This window comes from Muscardinus avellanarius, assembly GCF_963383645.1.
Source record: "Muscardinus avellanarius genome assembly, chromosome: 8".
Classification (NCBI taxonomy): domain Eukaryota; kingdom Metazoa; phylum Chordata; class Mammalia; order Rodentia; family Gliridae; genus Muscardinus; species Muscardinus avellanarius.
Genome location: NC_137794.1, coordinates 76,786,714 through 76,813,192, shown reverse-complemented (window position 1 = coordinate 76,813,192; position 26,479 = coordinate 76,786,714). Strand labels below are relative to the sequence as shown.

Sequence of the window (26,479 nt, the reverse complement as noted above, 5' to 3'; positions counted from 1 at the left end):
CAAAAAAATAAAGAAAAAAAAGGTATATAAATGCAATGCACCAATAAAAAATTTTTAAAATAAATATTTTTTCTTTATTGGTGCACTGTAATTATATATCATACTGAGATATATGGTGAGATGGTGATATATATATATATATATATATATATATATATATGCATTTTCCTTCAAGTGGTTACCACCCACCTTCTCTATGCAGGTCTTTGAGATGGCATTGGTAGTATAATATACATGCATAGCATTATTTAATGTATTTTATGTCTCTATCCCCTTCTTTCTTCCCTGAAACTACCTCCATCACTCCACTGGAATCTCTGCTCCTCTATCTGAAGTTAATTTTATTTTCTGATTTTTATCTAGCTTCCACATATGAGAGAAAACATACAAATAATCTCCCTTAGCATAATTTTCTCAAGTTCCATTCATTTACCTACAAATGACATGACTTTGTCATTTATGATGGAGTAAAATTCTATTGTACAAATTAATATACCACAGTTTTGTGATCATTCTTCTTTTATGGTCACCTAAGTTGTTTCTATGTTTTGAAACAACTGTGGGTTGTTCTACTATAAACATAGAAATGCATGTATCACTATAATATTCTGACTTAAATTCCTTTGGAAAGATGCTCAGGTTTAGTTCAATATAGGGCTCTTTGTAAATTTTCTCTATAGAAATTTGTTGTTACTGCTATTTTTGAAAGCAATGCTATTTATGCTGAACACTTTGCCTGTGTTTATGAATGACTGTATGGATAAATCATAGGAATCATTTTAGAAATTATATCTATTCTTCATTATATATGCATATAATAAAAACAACATAGTATGCACAACACAATTTTAAACTTAACATTAAAACTTATGGTTGAAAATTTAAAGAAAATAATGTTTTTATTTTGAAAACAGATGGTAAGTTTAGCAATGCTGGGAATATCATGGACTAGAAATCAAACTACTTATATCTTAGTCCAAGCCTAGCTGTGTATGTTACAGGGTTATAATACAGATCAAGTGATACAATTTATGCAAAAGATTTTGAAAACTATATACATACATATTTAAAAGGTTTTATTTAAAGATTAATTTAGAGTAAGCTTTTTAGTATATTGGAAATGCTTTCTAGGATTTTACAATTTAATGTTACATAAGTTTGATGTTTATGAAATCCATTTTTGCTTAATATTATAATCATTATATCCATAGGCTTAGATTTTTGGACCTATATAATTCTATCTCTATTTTTTTCAATTAACATTTTTTATTTTGCATTGTCATCATACATCTTGATGAAGTTCAGGACGATAGAAGCATACATGCACACAGTTCTTATTGAACCTTTGCCCAGTTCCTGATCTGTCCCCTTCTTCTCTCCTCCTTTCCATGCTCAGCACAATAATTGGCTTTGGGAAGTTTGTGTCCATCATGTCCATTGAGGTGTTTCCTTCCTATCTCCTCCTATCTTCCTCATCTAAGGTTTCTCTTCCTTTGTCTGAAGTACCTCCCAGGTCCCATTTACTCTCTAGCTTCTGCATATGATGGAGAAAACCCAACTTTTCACTTTTTGTGCCTGACTAATCTCAGTATAATGTTCTCTAGTTCCATCCATTTCCATGCAAATGACATAATTTTTTTCTTAATGACTGAGTAAAATTCCAGTGTGCACATATTCCAAAGTTTTGTAATGCACTCATCTGTTGATTGACATCTTGGCTGGTTCCATAGTTTAACAATTATAAATTTTGCATCTATAAATGTAGATGTGCATATATTACTATGGTAGTCTGGTTTTAAGTGTTTTGGGTAGATACACAGGAATAGTATAGATCTGAGATCTTCAATTTCACTTTTTAGTGCTTTATAATTTTCATCTTTGATTTGTGGACCAAGTTAAATACAAATTTAAGTCTCTATGCCTGTTATCATTTCCTCTAACACTGATGAAAAGAAAGAAAGTGGTGAAATATTCTTAAAGTGAAACATATCACATTTTTCATTGGAACAAAAGTTGATTTGTAAATCACATAAATGCACAAAACTAAGAATTTCAGTAAGTGATATGGGCAGTGAGCAATTGTAGATATGACTGACAATAATAACTTGACCAGTTACTTATAGGCAAGCATTTGCCTTATTTGATATAGTCTGATCAATAGCTACCTGGACTGACTGAAGCCATTTGTGATTATATATAACCCAGATATCTGTCATAAATAAACAAATACATAAATAAATAAATAATAAATTCCTAAGTTAAATTTTCATCTATATGCAAAGCTATATTAGAGTCTATTATGCAGGATTCAGAGCCTGAGGAAAGCCCAGACCAATGGCCTCCTACTTATTTAATTTAATAAGTCTTACTTCCTGTCAACAACAAACAAAACCCTTCTGCCCCAGCTATATTGATCTGCAGTCTATGGAGAATACAATATGACTAATTTACTTTGCAGCTTTCTTTCTCTTATTCCATGTGGCTCTAAAACCTACCTCTATATAAAATCTTACTTATATTTTGCCTCCTTAAAAATTGCTAATCTCAGTCGGGCGTGGTGGCACACACTTGTAATCCCTGCGCTTGGGAGGCGGAGACAGGAGGATCAAGCAGGTTCGAAGCCAGCCTCGCTGGCTTAAGAGACCCTGTTTCCAAATAAAAATATAAAATAGGTCTGGGAGTATAGCCCAGAGGTAGAAAGGTTTCCAGGAACCCCAATACCACCAAACAACAACAACAACAACAACAACAACAACAACAACAACAACAAACTGCTAATACTGCTAATCTCTACAACTAAAATTACTACACACTTACTTTAGCATTTTTCATACAGTGGCCCTAAACCAATTGTGAATGACACTAATTCTTATTTTTGGCAATATGCTCCCCAACTGCCAGTAAGCACACTACAATAAACAGGGAAGAATTATTTAGAAATATTATTTCTAATTCAGTAATTATTTAGAAAAGAATTCATTTAAAGTCAAACTACATATTGTCCAATTGTTAAATTGTCTGATCATCTTGAGGAGTAAGTATAGTAGAAAATGTCTTAAAAACACTTATGAATTCTTCCTCAGATTAATTGATTTAGGTCTCTCTGTGAAGGGTTCCTTTTCTTTGGAAATTATTTAAATTTATCACTGTAATAAATCTGCATTTCATAAACCTTGAAATTTTTACAAGAAACTTAGATTCACTTTGGATCTCATTATAACATCTTCAGATTTTGACATCTGCAGAGCTATAGAGAAAAAAAAGACTCAGGAAGTCTGAATAATTTGTGAGGATAATTGCTACCCATTTGATTTAGAATTTTCAGGCATATAATGTTGACTTTTCAAACACCTTGCCTCCTAATCATTATTCATTTATTCATGCAAGAACATTTACTAGCTGTCTGCTCAGTGCCAAGACCTGTGTTGGAAATTAAGGATGCAGGTAAGAATAAACCAGTCATGGCTCTCAGATTTTCCTCTCACTATCTGCATTAATTTATATTTTAATATAATTATATTTACACTTAAAATCTTGCTTGTTAACATTTTCAAGTGAGATAATGTTGTAAAGGTGTCATTTTTTGTTTTTCTACAAAAGTGAAGAATAGAATAATGATATTCATGCAGATGGTTCACTAGTGCTAGAACAATAGGGGCTCTTTTTTCTCAAAGGTGAATCTAGATCATATTGTTCTAGCATATCATCTAATAAGTAAAGCACACCTTAGTCCACATGGATCTTATGAGCTAGGGCATCTGCCAACAGGACCTCATAGGGCATCTGCCAACAGGACCTCATTGGATTTTCACTCTTTAACTGGAAAATATGGTTGACTAGCATAAAATAGATTCGTGTGTGTGTGTGTGTGTGTGTGTGTGTGTGTGTGTGTAATTTATATATACAAAAATGGGGTATTTTCTAAAATAAGCTCTTGCCTTTTCATTATATTTTACTTATTTTAATTAAAGGGCCCAAGTCAATTCTAGAATACAAGCCAAGAATATAAATCACTCATATGGAAAATGTAGCATTTTTCTAAATCATAACATTTATGTCAATAAATTATCATAATTCGACTGAAAACTCTAAACGGAGTTCAAATTTCTACTGATTTCAAACTCTTCTAGAAAGTATATGCATCTCCTAAGAAAAGCAGTGTGGTTTGCTGGTCAGAAGGCTTACTTTAAACATATTATTAAAGAAAAGAGAATAATTACCAAGGTAAGTGTCAATTATAAAAGAAAGAAAGAAGCTAGGCATGGTGGTGCACACTTTGATCTCCCTTCTTGGGAGACTGAGACAGGAGGATCACAGGTTTGTGGCCAACCTCAGTAACTTAGTGTTACCCTGTGTCAAAATAAAATAAAGGGCTCAAAATAAAATATGTAGCTCAGAGGTAGAACACTAACCGGTTGTTCAAGCCCCAGCCAGCCCCAGTATGAGAAAGAAAGAAATCCTGAGAGGGAGGAAAGGAGGGAGGGAGGGAGAGATGGAGGGAGGGAGAGAGAGGCGAGAGAGAGAGAGAGAGAGAGAGAGAGAGAGAGAGAGAGAGAGAGAGAGAGGGAGAGAGAGAGAGAGGAGAGAGCATCAATGCATAGGTAAATTTATCTGTGCATAGTTATTGATTTTAGACACTTGCTATTGAAAGTAGAAAGAAACTTTGAGAGACCAGTGAGTGTTCTCCCTTTTCTTCAGGCTGATACATCTAACACCTGTTTAAGGCAGACATTTCTCTATTTGTCATAGAAAAATAATAGAGCCAGACTTCCTATCTTTTTATGGTATATTGTATTTTCTAGTTATATTAGGTATATGGCATTAGAACTTTACTGGGTCTAAATAAAATCTAGCCTCCTCTTGATATGTGAAATATTTTGGAGAGTAAATGTCCAAATAATTTGTCTCATTCTTAACTTCCCTTTTTTCTATTTTTAACTTCCCTTTTTCTTACCAAAATATTTCTTCTTTTAATGATTTAAATATGTTTATACCTTAGTCTTCAATGCTAAATCCTAAATCCTAAACCCGTTCTCACAGGTTCTATCCAGACAGCTAGGTGACAATGTGAGCAGAAAATGCACCTGGTTCTGATTAATGTTTTCAAGCTACATTCTGTTCTCCTGTACTCAGTTCTCTCAAAATAATAGTGGGAAAAGTTGATGCCAATTATAGAAATAGAGATAGATTTTCACTTACATCTAGTTAAATAACCAAAGTTCTTTTTTTTTTTTTTTTTTTTTTTTTTTTTTTTTTTTTTTTTACTCAATCTAAGAAATAATTAGAATGACTTCAATAGAAAAAAATTCAAAGGCCGGTATCGTTAAGATTAAAAGCCGGGAGTGATGGCACACTGCAAGCTTGTAATCCCCACACTTGGGAGGCTGAGGAGGCTGAGACAGGAGGATCCTGCAGGTTTGAAGCCAGCCTCCACTGGTTTAACTGAGCCTGTTTCCAAATAAAAAAATATAAAGTAGGGCTGGGAGTGTATCCTGGATGTAGAAGGCCCCTGGATTCCATCCTCAGAACCGCCACAAGAAAAAATGAAGATTAAGAAAAAATAATGGAACTATTTTAACAAATGTTAAATAAAATTTTTTTTACAAATTAAACTATATAATTATAATCTATTAAAATAAATTCTTCTTAGATACAAGTATATTGTTTGGTGAGGTGGATGTTTTCTAGGACAAAAGGAATATGGCTAAATTATGCTACCTATTGTAAATGATGCTGCCAGCTTATTTAATTTTTAACCTCTAGCAATAACAGATTATTTTGATAAATTATTCATATTTCTGCATTGTGTACCTTTTGGAATTTGCATATCTGGCAGCAAATAGGCCCTTCTTTCAGGCTTCAGTCCCCTTCATTAGATAGAATGGCCAAAGGCTGCGTCATGATTAATTTCATCTCAATGGGATAATTATCATATTGAAACAAAGTAATACACTTTAAATATGCTTTACTGGAGCAATAAGTACAAGAGGCTTAACCTAAGATCTTTTACCCACATAGAAACTTTTAGATTAAATGTTAACCTCTATTTTAGGCATATATACATCTAAAAGTAATACTAGGATTCATAGGAATAGGGCAGCGTAGTCTGTATCTTGAGTTAGCAGTTCATGTTTGTCATTGATTTCTAGGGTATTATTAAAAAACAGAATGTGTACATTTTGAGAGAATAAGAAGGTTTGCTATTGCTGGCTCAAATTTTAACTGCTGAACCAGTAAGTACAAATTTCTCTCCTGGTTTGTACAAAAGCTATTTAATTTGTCTATATTTAATTTTCTAGCCACACAGCAATCCAAGTGCCTTTTATGCTGTGGACCTTGCAAGAGATATTTTTTAAATATGCTTCTTTTTTGAAATTTGATGAAAGAACCTGGACTAATAATTTGAGTTATAAAGAAATGGATATTTTTTGTTATAGTAAAATTAAAGAAATAGTGAAATTCTGCAAAGTTTGTAAATGTGGACTGCATCAAGATATAGTCTCCTAAAAATCAAGTTCTGACATTTAAAATTAAAAGGCTTTATATGTAATACATAAGCAATAATGAAAAATAAAAAGTTTAGTTTTGCATTATCTTAAAAGTAAATATATTCCTAAATTTAATGTCTCATATCAAATTGATAAGTTGGATTTTTGTCACTGTAATTCCAGTAGTTGGAAGGCTGAGATGGGAAGATCGCAGGTTCGAGGACAGCCTCAGCAAGTAGTGAGACTCTTAATCTACCTAGACCCTGTTTTCAAATAAGAAAAAAAAAAATTGAGCTCAAAGGTAGAATGCCTCTGTGTTCAGTCCCCAGTACCACATATCCACACATGCACACAAAATAAATACTGGTAAGAACAATGAATTAGAATTTGAATCTCGTATATTTGGGCAAAAATATAGAATCTTAGCTTACAGTTCTTTGTAAAAATGTTCAGATGAAATTTTGTTATCTTAATACTAACTAGTATTAAAACTTTAAATAAACCAATATCAAATAAAAATTGAATATGTATATGTGTGTGTGTAACTACATTTATATCTAGCAAATGACCAAATATTTCCTCTCACATTATTAAATAATCCAATTACTGAACACAATCATGAGACAGTGCAATATGGAAGGTGTCACTGCTTTTTAAATTTGTAGTCCCTTTTTATTTTTATCCTGAATCAATAAACATATTTACATGTTTATTGTAAGGTTTCTGTATTCTGTTTCTTTAAAAGACAAACATTCCGAACACAAGGGAAGAAAACAACAGCTTAAAACACTAGACAAGAGGGAAAGAAGATTCAAAATGAAGCTTGCTCATTCTCTCCCAACATATATTGTTGCCCAGGGCTATACTAATAGTGATGAACATCACAGCAATATGGGGAATGAATGACATCTTGGAGTTAAAGGCTCCTATCTGAAATTGGTTGTTCTAGGCTTTCTTTCTATATGAGTGAGTAGATTTCTACTTTATTTGTATCTAAATGTCATATTCATTTCAAGAGGCTGATAATAAAGAAATCATTTAAAAATTCTGAGATTTTAAAATTTAGGGCAAAATAATATCTCTTGGTCAGTTAACAATACAGGGAAGAAAAAAAAAAACCACTTTGGGAAACCTAATCTTATGCTTTACTTTATTTCAGTCATTTATTAAAATTTTGACTCAGTAAGATGACTCTCCGAAGCTCCCTTAATAATTTTATTTGTTAACAAAAATTCTGAGTGCCAAAATCAATGACTTTAATGTTTTCTATTTTTGTCATATTTTACCTTTATTATTATTATTACACTATATTCTGCTGAAACAGTAGTTTGTGGTAATTTATTTACCTTTTGTTTCTTTTTAAGAACCGGGAAAAGCTCCTGAAACCAAACAAGGAGTTGCAAAAGTTGCAGCACAAGGTAAGCAATAAAACACTTTAAAAAATTCAATTGTTTTAAGTTCATAGCATTTTATTGACGAAAGCAAAAACTGTTTATTGCAGAATAGCACCATCTACTGGGCCTTTAGAAAAAACATTATGTTGCATGAAGAAACACAAGTATTTATCTAGTAAGTGGAGGGAGCATTCCTAAAAATAAATGCCAAATTTTCAAAGAAACTGAAGAAGAAATTGATAATTAGTATATTTGCTCCAAGTTTCAGTCTTTGTTAGGTAAATAGATTGCAGGAATATACAGTTAGATGTAAGATGATATATACATATTTCAGGGTTTTTTTTTGTTGTTGTTGTTTTGTTTTGTTTTTGGTGGTACTGGGGTTCCTGGAAGCCCTTCTACCTCCGGGCTACACTCCCAGACCTATTTTATTTTTGGAAACAGGGTCTCTTAAGCCGCATGGCTGGCTTCGAACCTGCGTGATCCTCCTCTCTCTGCCTCCCAAGCGTGGGGATTACAAGCGTGCACCACCACGCCTGGCTACATGTTTCAGGATTTTTATACCATGTGATTTGTACCATACTAGATAAATAAGTCAAGATGCTATTAGATTAAATATTACTTTACAAGTACCCAAACTATAAACACTGGATTCCTGATTTGCCTCACAAAGAAATTACCCCAGTTTTTATGGGCCATCCTATAAAACCAGTTTCATTGTTTGTTTTTTTTATATATTTTGGGAGCATTAAAACTGGTTTATTCTCAAAGCCTGAGGAGTAATTTGATGAAACTATAACAGAAGGGCTGAAGCATTCTGCCATGGCCACCTAGGAAAACTTTAGAGAACACTCTTAGAAAATAAAAGGTAAAATATTCATTGGAGAAGATCTTTATCTTCCCTTCTGTGCTGGAATGTACAATATTGAGCAATACACAGGACGCATCTAGACAGTGGGACAATTGTTTCTGGGTAGAAGGCACTCATGGCATACTTATTAGCATGTGATATATGACCGAGTGTATTGCATCTGACCAGAATGTGGTTTATGAGCTATATATATTTGAAGAGCTAAGAGCTATGATTCCAGGTTTTAGTTTTTATCTTGACTACCACGTCAACAAAACTGAGTCTTTAGAAAAATTCTGGTGGGAAATGTAAATATTACAGAAGATAGAAAAACAGAGCAAATATATATGAAAATGGAACTTGGAGTGCATTGTATCCTCACATAAATGACTACCATTTAAAAGAATAATTGCTACCATTTAAAAGAATAATTATTTATTATGTATTATAATTTATGTTATGCATAATATAAAATAAAAATAATATATTAATAATATAACTTGTAGAAAATAAATGATACATGTTAAAATAAATAATTTATATGTAATATATAAGATAAACATATAATTATACCATATTAAATAAATCTTATATACTGTATATTTTATAAGAATATGATCACCTTGGGTCCTTTTCTTTTTAATGGAAGCACCAGAGGAATGTGGTACAGATGTGAAACTATGGCTCAGGGCACAAATTTAGTTTTACTTCAACCTCATATTATGAGAGTTAAAGGGAAAAAAATTGAAAAGATAGTTGGAAATTTGCTTCAAATTTGAGCTTAAGGCTCTGGACTCTTCATTTTAACATTCAAACTACGTTGGACAAGGCAGGCTCTGACCTGATTCTTTGGGAATAAAGGATTTATTCTTGAGTGAAGAGTGACCTAGGGCCTCAAAATGGTGTTATAACTAGCCTTGTGAGAAAATTAGGTGAAAGTGTTAAGGACAGAGAACAAGACAAGAATTAGACACTGTATGTTTGTGTTCCCTGAAACAACAGCAACACGAAGTTTGATGTGCATAAGCACATCAAATCAGAAATAAATATCATTTGTCATTTTAAAACCTTCATAGAACATTCATAGACATATTTTATGACATCACAGGTTTATCATTTAATTACATATAGAAATAAAGAAATGTTTTTAAGTACTCCATGTGAAGACATAAGTTTTAGATAAATGTGAAAAACAGGTTAGTAGACTGATTTTTTTAAGAGATAAAACTGATGTTTTTAGTGTAGTCAAAGTTTAGATTCTATGTATTTATTTTTACTTTTGCCTTAAATAAAATATAGGTTTACATAAGTATATATTTACATATGCATTTAATATAATTATTAAGATTCAGCAAAATTTCCTTGGCAATATATTAAAAAAATGTCAGTAAGGTTTTGAGGCATTGAGTAGTCTCTATGCTGCAGGAGAATATATTTAGAATAATAAGAAATTTAAATATTAACATATAAAGGAGATTATATAATACTGAAATCAATCATACATATAATAAATGCTATATGATTCAAGACAAAATGATTCTCAGTAAGTGCTGGGAGCTGAGGGCTTCTTCATGGATGAGGGCTGACTTAGCTTGAGTTTTAATCATGACTGGAAATTAGATTGTCTGAGAATAGCACATTGCTAATGGGTAGATGGCTTCATTAGTCATAAAGAGTAAGCTTTAACTATGAAAGTGCATTGTTATTATTAAAACATGAGACAATGACCTGGACTAGCATAGTCACAGTGATAAAAGAATAAAAATTGCTAATATGATCATCACTCTAAAGAAATTATATCTGACGGAATATAAGGATTTAAACAAAGAAGAGAGTGGAAACAGTACTGAGCATCAGAAGTCAGTTGACAAGGAGGATGGAAAAGATCATAAATAATAAGTCCCAAGATGAGAAACTAGTTGAAAGGAAAAAGATAATTCACTTTGTGGCAGCTTAATGTGAAACAGATGGAGAGTAATCCAGGTAGTGATTTTTCTGTAGCCAAATGGAATTTGGGTACAGGATCAACCTAGTTAACAGTTTTATAATAAATTGTGCCAATGAAATAGAATGTAAACCAAATCAGAAAGGAACAAAAGAAGCTGGGCCTGGTGGAGCATGCTTGTAATCCCAATACTTGGGAGGTTAAGACAGGAGGATCACAGGTTCCTAGCCAGTCTCAGCTACTTAGTGAGGCCTTCTGCAACTTTGTGAGACCGTGTTTCAAAATAAAGAATAAAAAAAAAGGCTGAGGATGTAGCTCAGAGGTAGAATGCCTCAGGTTCAATCCCCAGTACCTCCAGTGCCACAAAAGTAAATAAATAAAGAACTAATAAATAAATATAAAGGAACAAAATAAATAGGAAATTCTGTTACTTATTTAGGTGTGATGGCTAGGTAGAGATCTGTTGAGATTCAAATGGCTGAGGAAGGGCAGAAGCCTTAATGGAAATCAGCTTAAAAGATGGTTATAGCTGGGCATGGTGGCACAGGTTTGTAATCCCAGCATTTGGGAGGCTGAGACAGGAGGATCACAGTTTACGGACAGCCTCAGCTATGTAGTAAGGCCCTTTGCAACTCAGTGAGACCCTGTTTCAAAAATTTAAATAATAAAAATAGGGCTGGAGGTGTACCTCAGAGGTAGAATGCCTCTGGGTTCCATCTGCAGTACCACACACACACAAAAAGTTATAGCCACTTTGGGCTCGTATATTTTCACTGACTTTCTGGTTCTGGATTGATAAAGCAAATGACAAATATATTTGATGTTCTACAGAAAATAAAACAAAATATTAAAATATTACCCATTGTAGTCCCACTACATTATGAAGATCAAAAGCTCAATTACTGGAAAACGTATCTACTAGAGAATTCAGGAGTTATACAGCCATATAGTGCAGCTACGTAGATTAGAATGGAGCAGGCTGTGCAAAAAACAGGTGAAGGGAACACAAGTGGAAATCATACTGAAAACCATGGGATCCCCACATCTTGGCTTGTATTATCTCCTGGGAATGGACTCCAGGGTGACAGACCACGTGGCCTTCCAGATTGCAATGAATAAAAGCCATCCAAGTTTTAGTGACACGAGAAACACAAGAAACCAGAGTTAGTTATGATAGGTCAGTCTCCTCCACTAAATTTCTTTCTATTGTCACTGTAAAGTTAAAACTGAAACTGTCAAAGAATGTGTATAATGCATGCCTGCATCTACCCATGGATATGGAGAGATTGATATTCCTAGATTATTTTAGAAAACAAGAAAAGATTTCAGAATAACCAGTAAGAATTTAGCTAATTCTTGAAGGAATTTAAAATTCAGAGACATTATTCTCCATAGAATTGACAAGAAATGTTTTCACAAAAATGAACCTCCATCATCAGTCCTCTTTTTGTCTTTGGTCAGGACATTTCTCACACTGTCTTTCACAAATGGCTTCACAATTGATGAGAACTTTAGGATCCAGAGCTACTAACTGGCCAGAGCCCACCAAAAGACTCTGGGAAAGACCACAGTGACTTTTTACTTATAATTTTTTATTGTTATAAAGAGTCTCCACTCCTATTATCTAACACAACTTCCTTTGGTGAGAATACTACTTAAATAATGAAAAATATTATAGAAGAAAAACAAAGAAGAATATTTCCTTTGTATCCAAAAGGACAATATCATTTTACTTTGTTGTTCAATCTTTAGGCAAAATGTGAAAATTCATGTGAACCAGGGAAGCAAAATGTATGCTTGATGAGTGATTTTGAAAATTATAGCTTGTTAAGAAAACTATTATTTGCAAGATAAAGAACAATAAAATGTTTATTGAGTCAAACTCTCAGAACTTGCTTATGCCTTATGGCTTCGAAATCTATTAGATAGTGTCTTTATCTTTGAATTATTTTTTAGTTATCTTACTATCAATGTAATATCATTGGAATAAATAATTTTTAAGTATAAAAACATCATAAATATGTATCCTTCATACATTTGTATATTAAACTACATTAAAAAGAAAACAAATATCAAAAATTAAAATTAATAAGTAAATTCACTTTTTATAAAACAAAATAAATAACAATAGCCTTTATAATTAGAGGAAAACAATTTGTAATAAATTAAAATATACTATATTTTCTTCCTGTCTTTTGTTTCTGACATTTGGACCCAGTTCTGCTCTACTTACTCTCTATTTCAACATTTGTAAATCATCAGTTGCATATCAAACTTTGATGTTTATTGTTCTAGGCTGATTTTTTGCAAGGCTGTTGTGAAAAAAGAGATATTAGGATACACTTGCAAGTACCTTGAGAACTGTAATAGTCCAAAATAGTCCTAGATGTTGTGATGAGTGGTCCATGCCATTTTATCTCAGCTAGATAAATTATTCTGTAGGGTGTATACAACCTGGGATTCAATAATGTGACCTAACACGTCTCTGAATTGAGTTTGACTCCTGAATTATCTTTAAATGGAACCAAAGGCCATCCTGCTAGAAACATTCCCAAGTCAATGGAACACCTCCTCTTAGTGCTTCTGGTATTAATCATGAGCTATAACCCAGATGCTGAATTAGGATCATTACATGGAATCAGATAAATGCTTCCACACAGGAAATCAGAATTAAAGTTGATTAAATAGTGCCTTTTTCTCTGTGTAAAGACAGTATACATTTGCTAAAAAAAATGGAGGATGAGGTGGATATTCATTCCTTCTTTCCAAAATGAGACATTGAATATATTCCTATTGTAAATACAAATGTAGATGGCATATTGATATATAATTCCTCAGAAGGTAGATATAGGAAATTTGTAAAATATCACCTTCATTTTTGATAGATCTATGTATGTCCTATGCTTTATCATCTTCTTAGAGTTATTGTGATTTTCTCAGATGTAATTTAAAATATAAAATTAGCTGATATTCAACTGTGTTTATAAAGTTGACTTCTTGTCTATATTACTCAATATATTCTTGTTATGTATTTGCTGTATTCTTATTACTGTGTTTTAAACAAATATTCATGTGAAATATTATTTTAAGTTTACTATTATTACAGATTTTGGTTGATCGATTAGTGAATAGGTGACCACTAAATTTATGAATACTTCTATAAGTTTTCTAAGAAATGGGCATTTGATATGTTAAAACACTTTTATTTTCACTATTTCAGCATCAGCTAAAAAGGATGAAAAAAAGGAAGGTATGTTTTATGCAAAATCCTAATGTGTCTTTTGTAAGAATAATTTACCAAGATAGAGTTGGGTTTTTTTTTTTTCTTTTTTGTTTTTTGCGGTTCTGGGGATAGAACCTAGGGACATTTGATCTCCGAGTTACACCCCTTTCCCTATTTTTTATTCTTTATTTTGAAGCAGGGTCTCACTAAGTCATGGGGTGCCTCACTAAGTAGCTGAGGAAACCAAGACCCTCTGGTCTCAGCCTCCCAAATGCTGGGATTACGAGTGTGCACCACCACACCCGGTTCTCAGAGTTGGTTTTTAACTGCTCTCCTGCCTACGTTCCCTTCAGATAACTGCTCCTATTGTCTACATAAAGTTTGCCTGCATTTGCTTCTTCTATCTCACTGCACAAAAAAGGATGAGCTACTTCTTTTTTTTTTTTTTTTTTTTTTTGTGGGTCTGGGGATGGAACCCAGGGGCATTTGACCTCTGAGCTACACCCCCTGCCCTATTTTTTATTCTTTATTTTGAAACCGGGTCTCACTGAGTTGCAGAGGGCCTCACTAAGTAGCTGAGGCTGTCCGCGAACCGTGATCCTCCAGGTCTCAGCCTCCTGAATGCTGGGATTACAAGCGTGCGCCACCACGCCCGGCTGAGCTACTTCTTTAAATGTAATTTTAGTGTAGTCTTACTCGAGACATAAGGAATAAAACATAACCTTTGCAAATCCTAAGCCTCCCTCTCTGTTGACAGCTTTATAAAATTAAAATAAATTATAAAACACAGATCTCATTCTTCTACTTTGACTCTGTCTTTGACACACACAAGCAAGTGATGTTACTGTTTTCTATTAAGTTGCAAATAAGTTATATTCATGCCTTGCATATCACAGGCCTTTTATGAAATATCATAATATGGAATAATATATATCTTGCTGCCAAAGAAAAATTGACCTGCGTAGAAATAAACAGGCAAAAAAGACTTTATTCAAGACACTTGTGACACAGGTCAAGTCTATTAGGAGAGGAGGGAGATTGAACTCAACTCCACCGAAAAAAAAGATCTATGATATTTTAAGTACTGGGGTGGCCATCAGTAAAGTGCTAGAAGGTGGGGTATGATCAGTGTGATCTAATTAATACCTACCCACACCTCCCAAAAGAGTAGAAATAGGGATACTAGCCGCTTGGTGATTACATTGCAAAGGTATGGCTCTCAGGTCCTGTGAAATACATTTCTGAGTTGTAGAAGATTTATATCTTAGAGGGGAAGAGAAAGAATTTATTATTACAGGTTTCAACGGTAAAATCTCAAAGAAGAAAGAGGCCAGAGGTGTATAGACAAGAAGAAAGCTGTCTAAATTTAGTCAAGCGGAGAACATTAAGGCTGACCTGGTTACTGTTGTCCTGTTTTTAGAAAGATGTTTCTACCAAACAATATGACACTTGTGGAGGCTATTCACTACTGTTTCTTTATCTAAATTTATTTTCTTAATAAAAATAGCATGTGGCTAAAAAATATCACTTCAAACTTTTACAATTATATTCTAATTAGTTTTCACATGATCTGAAATAAGAAAGCAAATGTTATATTTTTTTCTTTTAACAGTGTTTTAATTGAACATAAATGGTATACATTTAAACTATATTTGGTGCCCTCTCCCCCCTGCCCCTGTTTTCCCTTCCCCCCTCCCACCAATGGCTGTCCAGGTTAACCATGTCATATTCATAAATTTACATATGTTCAGATGTAGACCCTCATTAATCAAGATCAGCCTTCCTCCTCTCCTATCTTTCCATTAAAACTTTGCTGATACTTCCCCTCCGTTATCTAGAGTCCCACTGGTATCCTCTGTGTTTCCTGTATTTTATACTTATTATCATCAGAATTTTACATAATCACAATAGCTTGAGAATCACATTCTACTTTTTCTAAACAGAAAACTAAAAGTTAATATGCATGAGATAGAAAAGATATTTTAGTTGGTTATAATTTGTTCAGAGAGAACAAAACCATAGTATTATAATAAAGATAATCAGGATATATTAGTGTGTTTCTTATCAAGAAATTAAAGTCAGTATTAAATTCTGTATTATTTCCCCATATGCCTATAACAAATCTTTTTATTGTATTTTGGGAAATTACACCATTTATATTATCAATACTTTGGTGAGTAGACGGAGACATTATAAGAATAAAATGATAGTAAGTTCCTGGCACAGTTTTGGGCAGAGAATGCATCCTCAGAAATATTAACTTATTCCCCTACCTCTTCTCTTAGGAACAAAAAGTAAAATATCATTTGATCTAAGTAAAATAATAATATGAATAGTTATTTTTCATTCACTTGGCATTTAAACAAAAACATAAAATGCAATAATCAAATAAAAATTTCACAGCTTTAATTTTTGCATTTGCCTCTCCACTACTCCCATTTTTTTTGCCTCTAGGACATTTTCTATTTTTCATGGCTTAGATGCCTCGTTTAAATTTTTAAGAAAGTATCTGCAATCAATATGCAATATTTACAAAAGCTTAGGCAGAGTTTTCCCATGAAGACTCAAGTGATCCAGTGTCTGTGGCCAGCAGTAAAATATATGAAACACTCTCCCTGTAGACATCAGCATTCACACTCTGTTGAGTCAATCCCAGGTTTTTCTTTGCCTCTGAAATTTAGTCCTCCATAATTTTTAGTTTGATTGAACTCTCCTTTTTTAATCCTTCCTTATATAATTAGAAAGACTAACCTTCATTGTAATGCAGCCTTGGTTCTTCAGATTGTGACCTCACATCGTCATTTGTGATTTCAATTGACTTTACTAAGCGCTCATGTCAACCAGGGTAATGATCTTCAAAACTAGACCTCACAAACAGTGGTCAGTGCCTTCAGGGGGGACTCTGAGAATGTCTCTGTTCTTTTAGATCAAAACTATTTTAATTTTAAAAAATGAAACCACCATTTTCCTTTGTTACTCTCATTCTCACAAGTATGCACCAGAATTTTCTATAGACTAAATACAGAGATTAAATGATTTGTGATACTGCAAGAGAATAATTACCCAAACAGATATGCAAGTCTGTCTTTTTCTTTTTCTTTTTTCTTTGTGGTACTGGGAAATGAACTCAGGGGCATTCTACTTAGGAGCTACACCCCCAGTCCTACATTTTATTCTTTATTTTGGAACAGGGTGTGACTAGGGTGCAGAGGCCCTCACTAAAATACCTATTTTTGTGTGTGTGTTTTTGTGTGTGGTACTGAGGATTGAACCCAGTAATTGAACTGAGTAATTGAACCCAGAATAAAGTTATACCTCCAGCCTTTGTTATACTATTTTGTTTTGAAATAAGGTCTCACTAGGTTGCTGAGGGTTTTGCCGAGTTGCTGAGGCTGACTTCAAACATGGGATTCTCATGTCCCTGACTCCCAAGTGCTAGGATTACAGGCACGTGTCCCAAAGCCCAGCTCCAAAAGACATATCTTTATGATGACAATTAATTGTGGCTTGTCTTTAAGTAAATTTATTGAACTTTTGAAACACCTACTTGATGACATCATGACTTATTACTTTTATACTTATACACTATGAAATGTTCTATTTTACTCAATAGGTACGATAATTTACATGAACCTGGACTTTATGTTTTATTACTTCTCATCAACACAACTGATATTTAATACAATATATGATTGATGGTTATTATTAGGAAGAAGAAAGGGATATTGAAAAATAACAAATAATCACTGATACACATATCGTACTGAACTTTTCTACACCCAACCCATGTCAGCATCTAGTTACTTAGCTAATATTTTTCTAGATTATAGCAATCTGCAAAGTCATCATTTTTTATTGTTATTAAAATCAACATTTGGGGGGACACTGGGGATGGAAACCAAGAACATTCTAAATATAATGTATACCCCTAGCCCTATTATTTTTTATTTTGAAACAGGGTCTCAGTCACTGAGGCTGGCTTCTGATCCTTTTGTCTCAGCCTTAGAAGTGCTGAGATTAGAGGTATGTGCCACTGTGCTGAGTTAGATTAAAATCATTTTTTTTTTTGTGGTGGTCCTGGGGTTCCCGGAAACCCTTCTACCTCAGGGCTACACTCCCAGACCTATTTTACACTTTTTTTAAAAATTTCAAAACAGGGTCTCTTAAGCCACTGCGGCAGGCTTAGAACCTGCGCAATCCTCCTGTCTCCGCCTCCCAAGCTCAGGGAATACAAGCGTGCGCCACCACGACTGGCATAAAATCATCATTCTAATAATGCATCATTAGTGCATTTTTCTACTGTGTGGATACAGCACAAATTCTTCAACAATTCTCCTCCTATTCAAAGTTTCCTGCTTAATATTTCTAATATTTAGAGGTGTAAAACAATGTCATGGAAAGGTATATTCCTATATACACGTTTACAGTTTTGTACTTTTTTTTGATTTCTAGAAATGGAACATGTACATCAAAACATATGCTAATTTTTGTTAGCACCTGGATTCTTCTTAAAATGTGTTTTCTCTTTTAATTCTATGAAAGTGGGTTTTTACTTCCACCACATTTTTATCAGCTCTGATTATCATTTTTATTTTTCATAGAACAACTTTGTTGAACCTCTAACATTCTTGCAAATAGAGAAAAGTATATCATTATCTTAAATCATATCAGGTTCATTTCTTCATTATGGGAGTAGAATCATGAATAACGTCACAACACTATAAGGCACACAAGTCCCTTAACTTGCGTATTATTAGTGAATGACTACTGCTTCATGTTCTAAGCCTAGTAGTTGTTAACAAATATCAATTACTTCTTCATTATTATGGTTCTAATTTCAGTAATTGTCAGAGTGTTTCAAAATTAAGTTATACAAGAAGCAAAATAAATACAAAGAAAATAAGAAATTCTATTTTCAGCAAAAAATATGAACTAAGGAGCTTCTTCCTAAAATAAATGATGTAATAAACCTTTTGATTTTATTTTCAAATGGTAGGAACATGAAGTTTATGGTATAATAGAAAATACAAAATTTCTCAGATGTTCCTCTATTAAAAAATAAAAGTTATCTGTCAACTATTGAATATACATTACAACATGGATGTTATAAATGAAATGTGTTCTTAAGTACCCCAATAACAAAACCAATCTATTTTTTTCCCATGCCAATGGGAATAATTGAGTATCTGTGCTGAAAGTTTTGATTATTCAGAGACAATGCAGTGCACTGTACTGATTGAGATGGAACAACTAGAACTACAAGCTAACTTCCTGGACTCCAATTTCTCTGTATGGAGCCAAGCCACATACATGTTAAGTTTCAGTTTTTATTAAAAAATCACTGACTTATAAAGGTACAATGAAACTTCATGCAAATTGTACATGAATATTTTCTTTCTTTTTTGTATTTTGTACTTCAAAGTTTCTTACCTCTCGCTAATACTCCTCCTTTTAGAAACAAGCCTATTGCCTTTTACAGTTCATATTTTTGAAACATCTGATGCACTTAATCCATGTGTTGAAAATTACTTTAGTGTTCATAGAAATTTTGTTGTGAGTTAGTCATCAATTTATCATAGCTGTTTTGTTCATAATTTATCTTTGTTTTTCAGATTCCAAGAAAACAAAGAAACCTGCAGAAGGTACTGCAAATACTTCTTTTTCCAGTCCTATATTTGATAAGCATGAGAATACCACTTTTTCTTAAATAATTAACACAGAAAAAAACTATATATAGAATAGAGAAGTGGAAGAGGCAAAAAGAGTGCAAGGTCAAACCCTTTCTGAAGATCTACTAGGAGAAATAGTTGGTGTTTATGAAAATCAATACTGCATATATTTACTTTAATCCAAACTTCATCTTTATTTTATGAAAACTGTAGAAGTACTTATTTTATTTATTTACTTTTATATTTTCATTGGTCTATTCATACTAATATTGACATACATGCATTTAGCACTTGCTGGCTTTCTCTGATTTCCCCCTTATCTTCCCCTTCATTGAAGGGTATTGAGAATGACATTGGTATTCTCACATGTGCATACTGCCAATAGAAATACTGCCTTATTTGATCTTTCTTCTCCCCACTGGATTCCCCCAGAATACTCTCTGGCTCCACTGGAGTCTCTCCTCTATTATCTGAAGTCTTTAAGGTATCCAGATTATTCCCTAGCTTCTGCATGAGAGAAAACATTCACTTTCTGTGAGCAATTGTTTTCAAAAACATGCTTGCTTTAAAATAAATTGAACAATGTTAGGTATGAAGAACATTTCTAACCAGTATGGATCAGGAGCTAAAGGGTTCCTTTACATAATGAGTGGAATTATGTGTATGCCTGTGTCTTCTAGACTTTTTGCATGTGTTTATTTGTATAATATGTTTATTTGTTTACATGTGCTTATCAGGGATATATAATTTTAAATGGTTAAACAGAATAGTTCTGGGTTAATTCATTGTTAAACAATGTTTTTTAATCAAATTATGGAACTACTTTGGATAACTGGCAGTACTTCAGAGCAATATTCACTGTGAAATTTAAGAGGGGGAAATAGGGAATGAAGTTGAAAATGTGTACCCTAATCAATGTATTGGTAGTACATTTTATCTTTAAAGATTTTAAAAGCCATGATTTTCTGTTTGTATTACATTCAACAGAACATCCCAAAGGAAAAAGTAAGGAAATGCATGCAAAGGCCATGTGTGTATACTTTTTCTTTCTTCTACTATTATTGGCCTGCTGGCATATTTACACCTGCAACTTGGAATCTCCTTTTTCTATGTTTTATGCCTGCAGATTCTGTTTTGATTGTTTTGTTTTGTTTGTTTTGGTCAGAATGAAGAATGCATAGTCAAGAGAGTCAGAGTAGGCTGGAGAGCATAGCAACCATTCTTAATGTCCATTTTTCAGCCCATCTAAGCATCTAATATTACAGTTTTGAAATAAAAACTATAACCACATCCTATGAACCCAGATGGTCTTGCTGTTTGCATATATTTTGTTCCTTTAATCTGGTTAGTTTTCAGTTCATAGAAAATACTGAATAAAAGTTGTTTTTTAGGCCGGGTGTGGTGGCGCACGCTTGTAATTCCTGCGCTTGGGATGCAGAGACAGGAGAATCACGCAGGTTCGAAGCCAGCCGTGCTGGCTTAAGAGACCCTGTTTCCAAAAAAAAAAAAAAAAAAAGTATAAAGTAGGTCTGGGGGTGTAGCCTGCAGGTAAATAGGGCTTCCAGGAACCTTAGTACCACCACCACCAAAAAAAAAAAGTTATTTTTTAGTTTAGTTTTACAACTCCTCATTGTCTTTACATATTTGACAAGGTAATACGATATGTGACATTTTGTCCATAACATGATTTTCTTCTGGGAGGCACTGTGATCTTAGTGTAATAACACTGTTTGAGATTATTATCTTAGGCATGGTACACTGTTGCTTTGACACACTATTGAATCTGTTTGCTAACTTTTCACTGAAGCTCAATGCCTTAGAGTTGTGTTTTACAAATATGTGCTCTTCACTGAAGAAAACAGAATATATGCTCGAAAACTAAAAAAAAAAAAACTTAATCCTACTCAATGAGCCATTAAAACTTAGCAAACTTCCAGTAATATAGAGATCCTAAGATTTTAGTGATAATAAAATATTCAGTTTTTAAATATATGTTTTTTTTAAAAAATGTTTATATATGTTTTGGCCCTGCAGAAAGTTAAGTCCCTGAGACAATCTATGTTATAAAAATATTCTAAAATGTCTGGCGGAAAGAATCATGAAATTATGCAGCAACTCAGCCAGAGGGAGCAATTTATCTACAGAGAAGTGTGTTTGTTCAGCCCCAGATTTTAGAGTGTGCACTGCTGCTGATGAGTTCTAGCAGAAGAATATAGAATCCTCTCCATAAACCATTGTACCAGCAAGAAAATGGAGGATGACCAGAGACTTGAAAAATGCCATTAAATAATATATAGATAACCTTAAGGCCCTAACTTTATGCAGTTTATGTGATTTATAAGTTCCTGAAGATACGCTGCAGCTCCCTGGTAATCTTCAGGACATTGATGTATTTAGTAAGTAAGCATGCCTTCTGAGGCATTCTTCACAACCCAACTGCTTCCCTCCTTGAAAGGTCTGTAGATTGGGACTGGGGAACTCATTGGAAGAACAAGTAGACTTCTTTAAAATAGATACTCAAACAAAATTTCGAGATATGTACACAATGGAGTTTTACTCAGCCATAAAGTAAAACACAATTATATAATTACAGGGGAATGGTTGCAACTGGAGGACATTATGCTAAGTGAGATTAGTCAGTCACAAAAAATAAGAAATCGGATGCTCTCCCTAATATGTAAAAGCTAGGGAGAAAATGGGTCATAGGAGAAACTCTAGACGAAGAAGGAGATACTATAGATGAGCAAGTAAGGTGACCTAACTGAGGGGATGGGAGGAGAAAGGAGGGAAATTCTCTAATGTACCTGATGTACATTTACAAACATATCAAAGTCAGTCACTAAGCCAAACATGGGAAGGGCGGAGGGGGAGGGAATGAGGGGGGAATTGTGTAAGGGCTAATTGAGTGATGTATGCATGCATGCCTCTACCATCGTGTACTACATTAAGCTGTATGACTACAATGCACCAATAAAAAGCTAAACAAAACAGCTATTTATTCTTTTCAAGTTAACCTGTTCACTCTAACATTCATCCAGACTTGCTTTTATTATGGTTGCTGCTATCTTTGAATTTGTTTGATTTGGGACATTTGTCTCCAAGTTTGTTTCATTTAATTATATACTCTAATCTTTGTTCTACTTCTCCTTTTCTGGTTACCAAGAGTTAAAAGTTTGTTATTTAAGTCGTGTTCTTTGAGTGAGGAAAAAAGGATAAAGAGTGCCATTCCTTTATATGTTTAAAATTCCCATAATCTATAAATTTTTCAAAATAATAAACAAAAAGAGCCGGGCGTGGAGGCGCACACTTGTAATCCCCGTGATTGGGAGGCGGAGACAGGAGGATCGCTCAGGTTTGAAGCCAGCCTTGCTGGCTTTAGAGACCCTGTTTCCAAATAAACATATAAAATAGATCTGGGAGTGTAGTCCAGAGGTAGAGGGGTTTCCAGGAACCCCAGTACCACCAAATAATAATAATAATAATAATAATAATAATAATAATAATAATAAAAAGAAAGGCAATTAAATAGCTCCTATACAATCAGTCCTTATAGAATTTGATAGTTCTTTAATTTTTATGTATTAAGGTAATTCAATAAGTACATCCTGCAATATCCTACACAATGAATGCTCTTGAGTGTACTTTTAAAAATGCCATTCCAAACTAGCACAGGTATTTTTTCCATATATAATAGCCTGTAATATAAAGGGAGGCCTTTATTGTAACTTTGAATCTCATATATAACTTGTGTTTGATTTTGATATATACCCAAATCTGTGTCCAATATTTTTTGCTCTCGTCACTTTACAAACATCTTAGAAATGTTTTTTTATCATTGTAAATTGTATTCAACAGTCACTTAAATATCACACTTAAATCCTCCTCATTTGTAAGACAGTTGGTAAGGTTTTTATTGTATTTGATATTATCACAGTCATCTCAGTTTCTTCCTTTTGGCCTGCAACCCTTGGTCAAGCCAGCTCTTTTGTTTGTTTGTTTTGCTTACTACAACACTGTGTGTCTATAACACAGTTTATAGAACTTGTTGAGCATGGACATATCCTAATTTTCAAATCTATTCACTACGTGCAGTTTTAAGAAATCCCTCCATTATTCTTCTTTAAAATATCAGATAGTACTGGGTGCAGTGTTGAACACCTGTGATCCCAGTACTTGGGAGGCTGAGACAGGAGGAACACAGGTCCCAAAACAGCAACAACAACTTTGCCAGACCATGTTTCAAAATTAATAATAATGAAATGAAAGGGCTAGGTATTCAGAGTTTGAGTGTTCCTGGGTTTAATTTGCAGTATCAGATAGTATTTACTAATATCATTTCTTGAAATATTTAAAAAATAAATCAGATAAGATTAAGTAAAATAAATAAGAATAAAAATGTAAATGATACCACTTCATACAAATTTTGTGCTTGCATTTTGTGTGAAATTAGTGCTCATTATATCATAAATGTAAGCATCACCTTGAGGCCAGAATAAAACTTTGTGTCAAAAATTATTGACAAAAGTAGGTTCTTGAAAAGAAACACTAAGAGAACTTCGTTGTTCCCAAAACTGGACAAGTGTCTTTGCTTCCACTTTGTTTTTTTGATTTAATGTCTTAATCTGCCTTAGCAAAACCTTTGTAGTAGCTAATTAAATATCACTGAGTATAAGGAGATCCTTTGAAAGGAAGTGCATATAAAATTTGTCCATCTTAATCTTCCTGAGTGTTCTTTTAAAACAGCTGCCATGATAATCCTTTTTGCTTGTCATTCTAGTTATCTCATGTTTATCTACAATAATGACGAATTTAAAATTTTCCATCTGTTTTACTTTATCATTTTCTGGTTTTTTCTATGTGATTTTTTTTGGTACTGTGGATGTAACCCAGGCGCATTCTACCTCGGGGCTACACCCCCAGCCCTATTTTTTATTCTTTATTTTGAAACAGGGTCTCACTGAGTTGCAAAGAGCCTCACTAAGTAGCTGAGGCTGTCCACGAACCGTGATCCTTCTGTCTCAGCCTCCCAAATGCCAGGATTACAAGCATGAGCCACCATGCCCGGCTATGTGAAAAATTTGAATTCCCGCAATATTCAAAGTATTTTGGTGTTGTCTTTTAAGGGAACTGGAAAGGAAGTATTGCTTAGGTATCCAATTTTAGTCTTTGAGTGGCAGTTTTTAGCTTCCTTACTACAGCATCAACATATGTATGTCTGTTATATTAAAACAATTAATTTGTGACACATATAATTGTAGTAATAATGATGACTATAATAAATGCTAACAATATCAATATGTTTCAGAACAGGAAAAGAAAGAAAAGCACGTGGAACCAGGTGATTTTTAAATTCTTCTATTTTCCTAATTTCATGACATAATTTTATTCGTGATTGAGTACTGAATTAAGAGTTAGTTTCATGGGATGTTGATTTTATTTTTCTTTCTTTCTTTTTTTTCTTTCATTGATACAGCAAAGCCCCCAAAGAAGGAACATCCAGGTGCGTAAATCTGGTATATCTGACCGTTGCTACTTGCTGGCCCACGTATATTAATGCTGTAGCCAGCTTCAGACAGGTGGGCAAAGGTAAAGGCAGCAAAGGGAAGGAAACTCTTCCATCTTATTTTTTATTCAAGTTCTTGATGTAGATGTAAAACAAATGCAGCTTTAAGAAATGAAAATTAAATAATGTTACACCTGTGCTATTCAATGTGTTCCCTGTGAATTAGGAGCACTGAATCCCTCAGAGTTTAGAAATAAAAAATCTCCAGCTCCACCTCAGACTTACTGAATCAGAAACTGCAGCTTCGGAAGATTCTCCAGTGGATTCATTTGTGCAGTGTTTGAGAAGCATAGTTTCTTAGTTTAGCGTTTAAAAAAAAAGATAAAATGAAACATGAACAAAACACTTTCTGTAAATGCAGCCTATATCACTTTTCTTTTCAAATATTAAATTGTCAACTCCAGAAAATATTCTCTCCTTGTTCTTCACGTTACTTAGGAACATTTCTGGAGTGCTCTGGGGGATTTGTCCTGAAAGTAGAGATAGAGTTGTTCTCCACATATTTGTATTGTAATGTTGAAACTAAGAATCAAACAGCTGGATAAATAAAACAAATGCAATCAATAGAAGCTAAAAGTGCAGTTAGTGTGTATCTTAAGATTTTCTGGCATTTAATCAGCTCAGTTAGTCATTTCAAATGGAAATTTCTGAAGCTTTTTCTACTGACTTTCTTAAAATGCTAATCTTTCCCAACTAGTTACCACTCATAGAACTTGTCTGGGGTGTGTGTGTGTGGGGTGTAGATGTGTGCGCAGGCAGACATAGCTTCATATAATGTCTGTTTGTTCTTTTCTCTCATGTCATTTAAACGGAAATAGAAATTTCTCAGTATTTGGTAAATAGTCATACAAATACAGGTAAACTTTAATACTACCCTGGCCATAACCATAGCAAACCACAGACTTGAAGTCTCATTTTTCACTTTTTCCAAGTTTGTAAAACCTGCTGAGAAAATCCAAATATATTCAGTTCTCTCTCTAACTAGTTCCTTAGAGCTAAACCTTTTGTCTGTGCTAGCATTTAATGTTACTATAATATTACCTTTTCCTTTTTCTACTTTTAGCAGTCAGAAATTAGAGATTATTTTTACCTCTTTATCCTCAAAATAATATCCTTTATCATAGTACCAAGCACAAAGCAACCATTTGATAATGGTTTATTAGGGAAATAGAGAAAAACTAAATAGAAAAATGTCAGTTTTTAAAATTATCAACATAATTTTCAAACATATAATATACAGGATGGAATAATCATCGATTTCACCATTTCACATTAACAGTTATGCTATTTAACCTTTGTCTACAGAGAAGAGCCTGGTTGACCCGGAATGGATTTTTCACAGATGAG

General features: G+C 33.5%; 1 protein-coding gene across 1 annotated transcript in view; it reads left to right on the top strand.

Annotated features, from left to right (window-relative positions):
* TRDN (triadin) overlaps positions 1 to 26,479 on the top strand; it is a gene marked incomplete at both ends in the record, with an annotated part of 326,113 nt that overhangs the window by 167,923 nt on the left and 131,711 nt on the right. Inside the window, 5 exons of the mRNA XM_080700116.1 lie at positions 7,853 to 7,906; positions 13,898 to 13,927; positions 19,513 to 19,542; positions 24,875 to 24,907; positions 25,043 to 25,069. Of these exons, the coding sequence (XP_080556242.1) occupies positions 7,853 to 7,906; positions 13,898 to 13,927; positions 19,513 to 19,542; positions 24,875 to 24,907; positions 25,043 to 25,069 (174 nt within the window). The remainder of the gene's footprint in view (positions 1 to 7,852; positions 7,907 to 13,897; positions 13,928 to 19,512; positions 19,543 to 24,874; positions 24,908 to 25,042; positions 25,070 to 26,479) is intronic.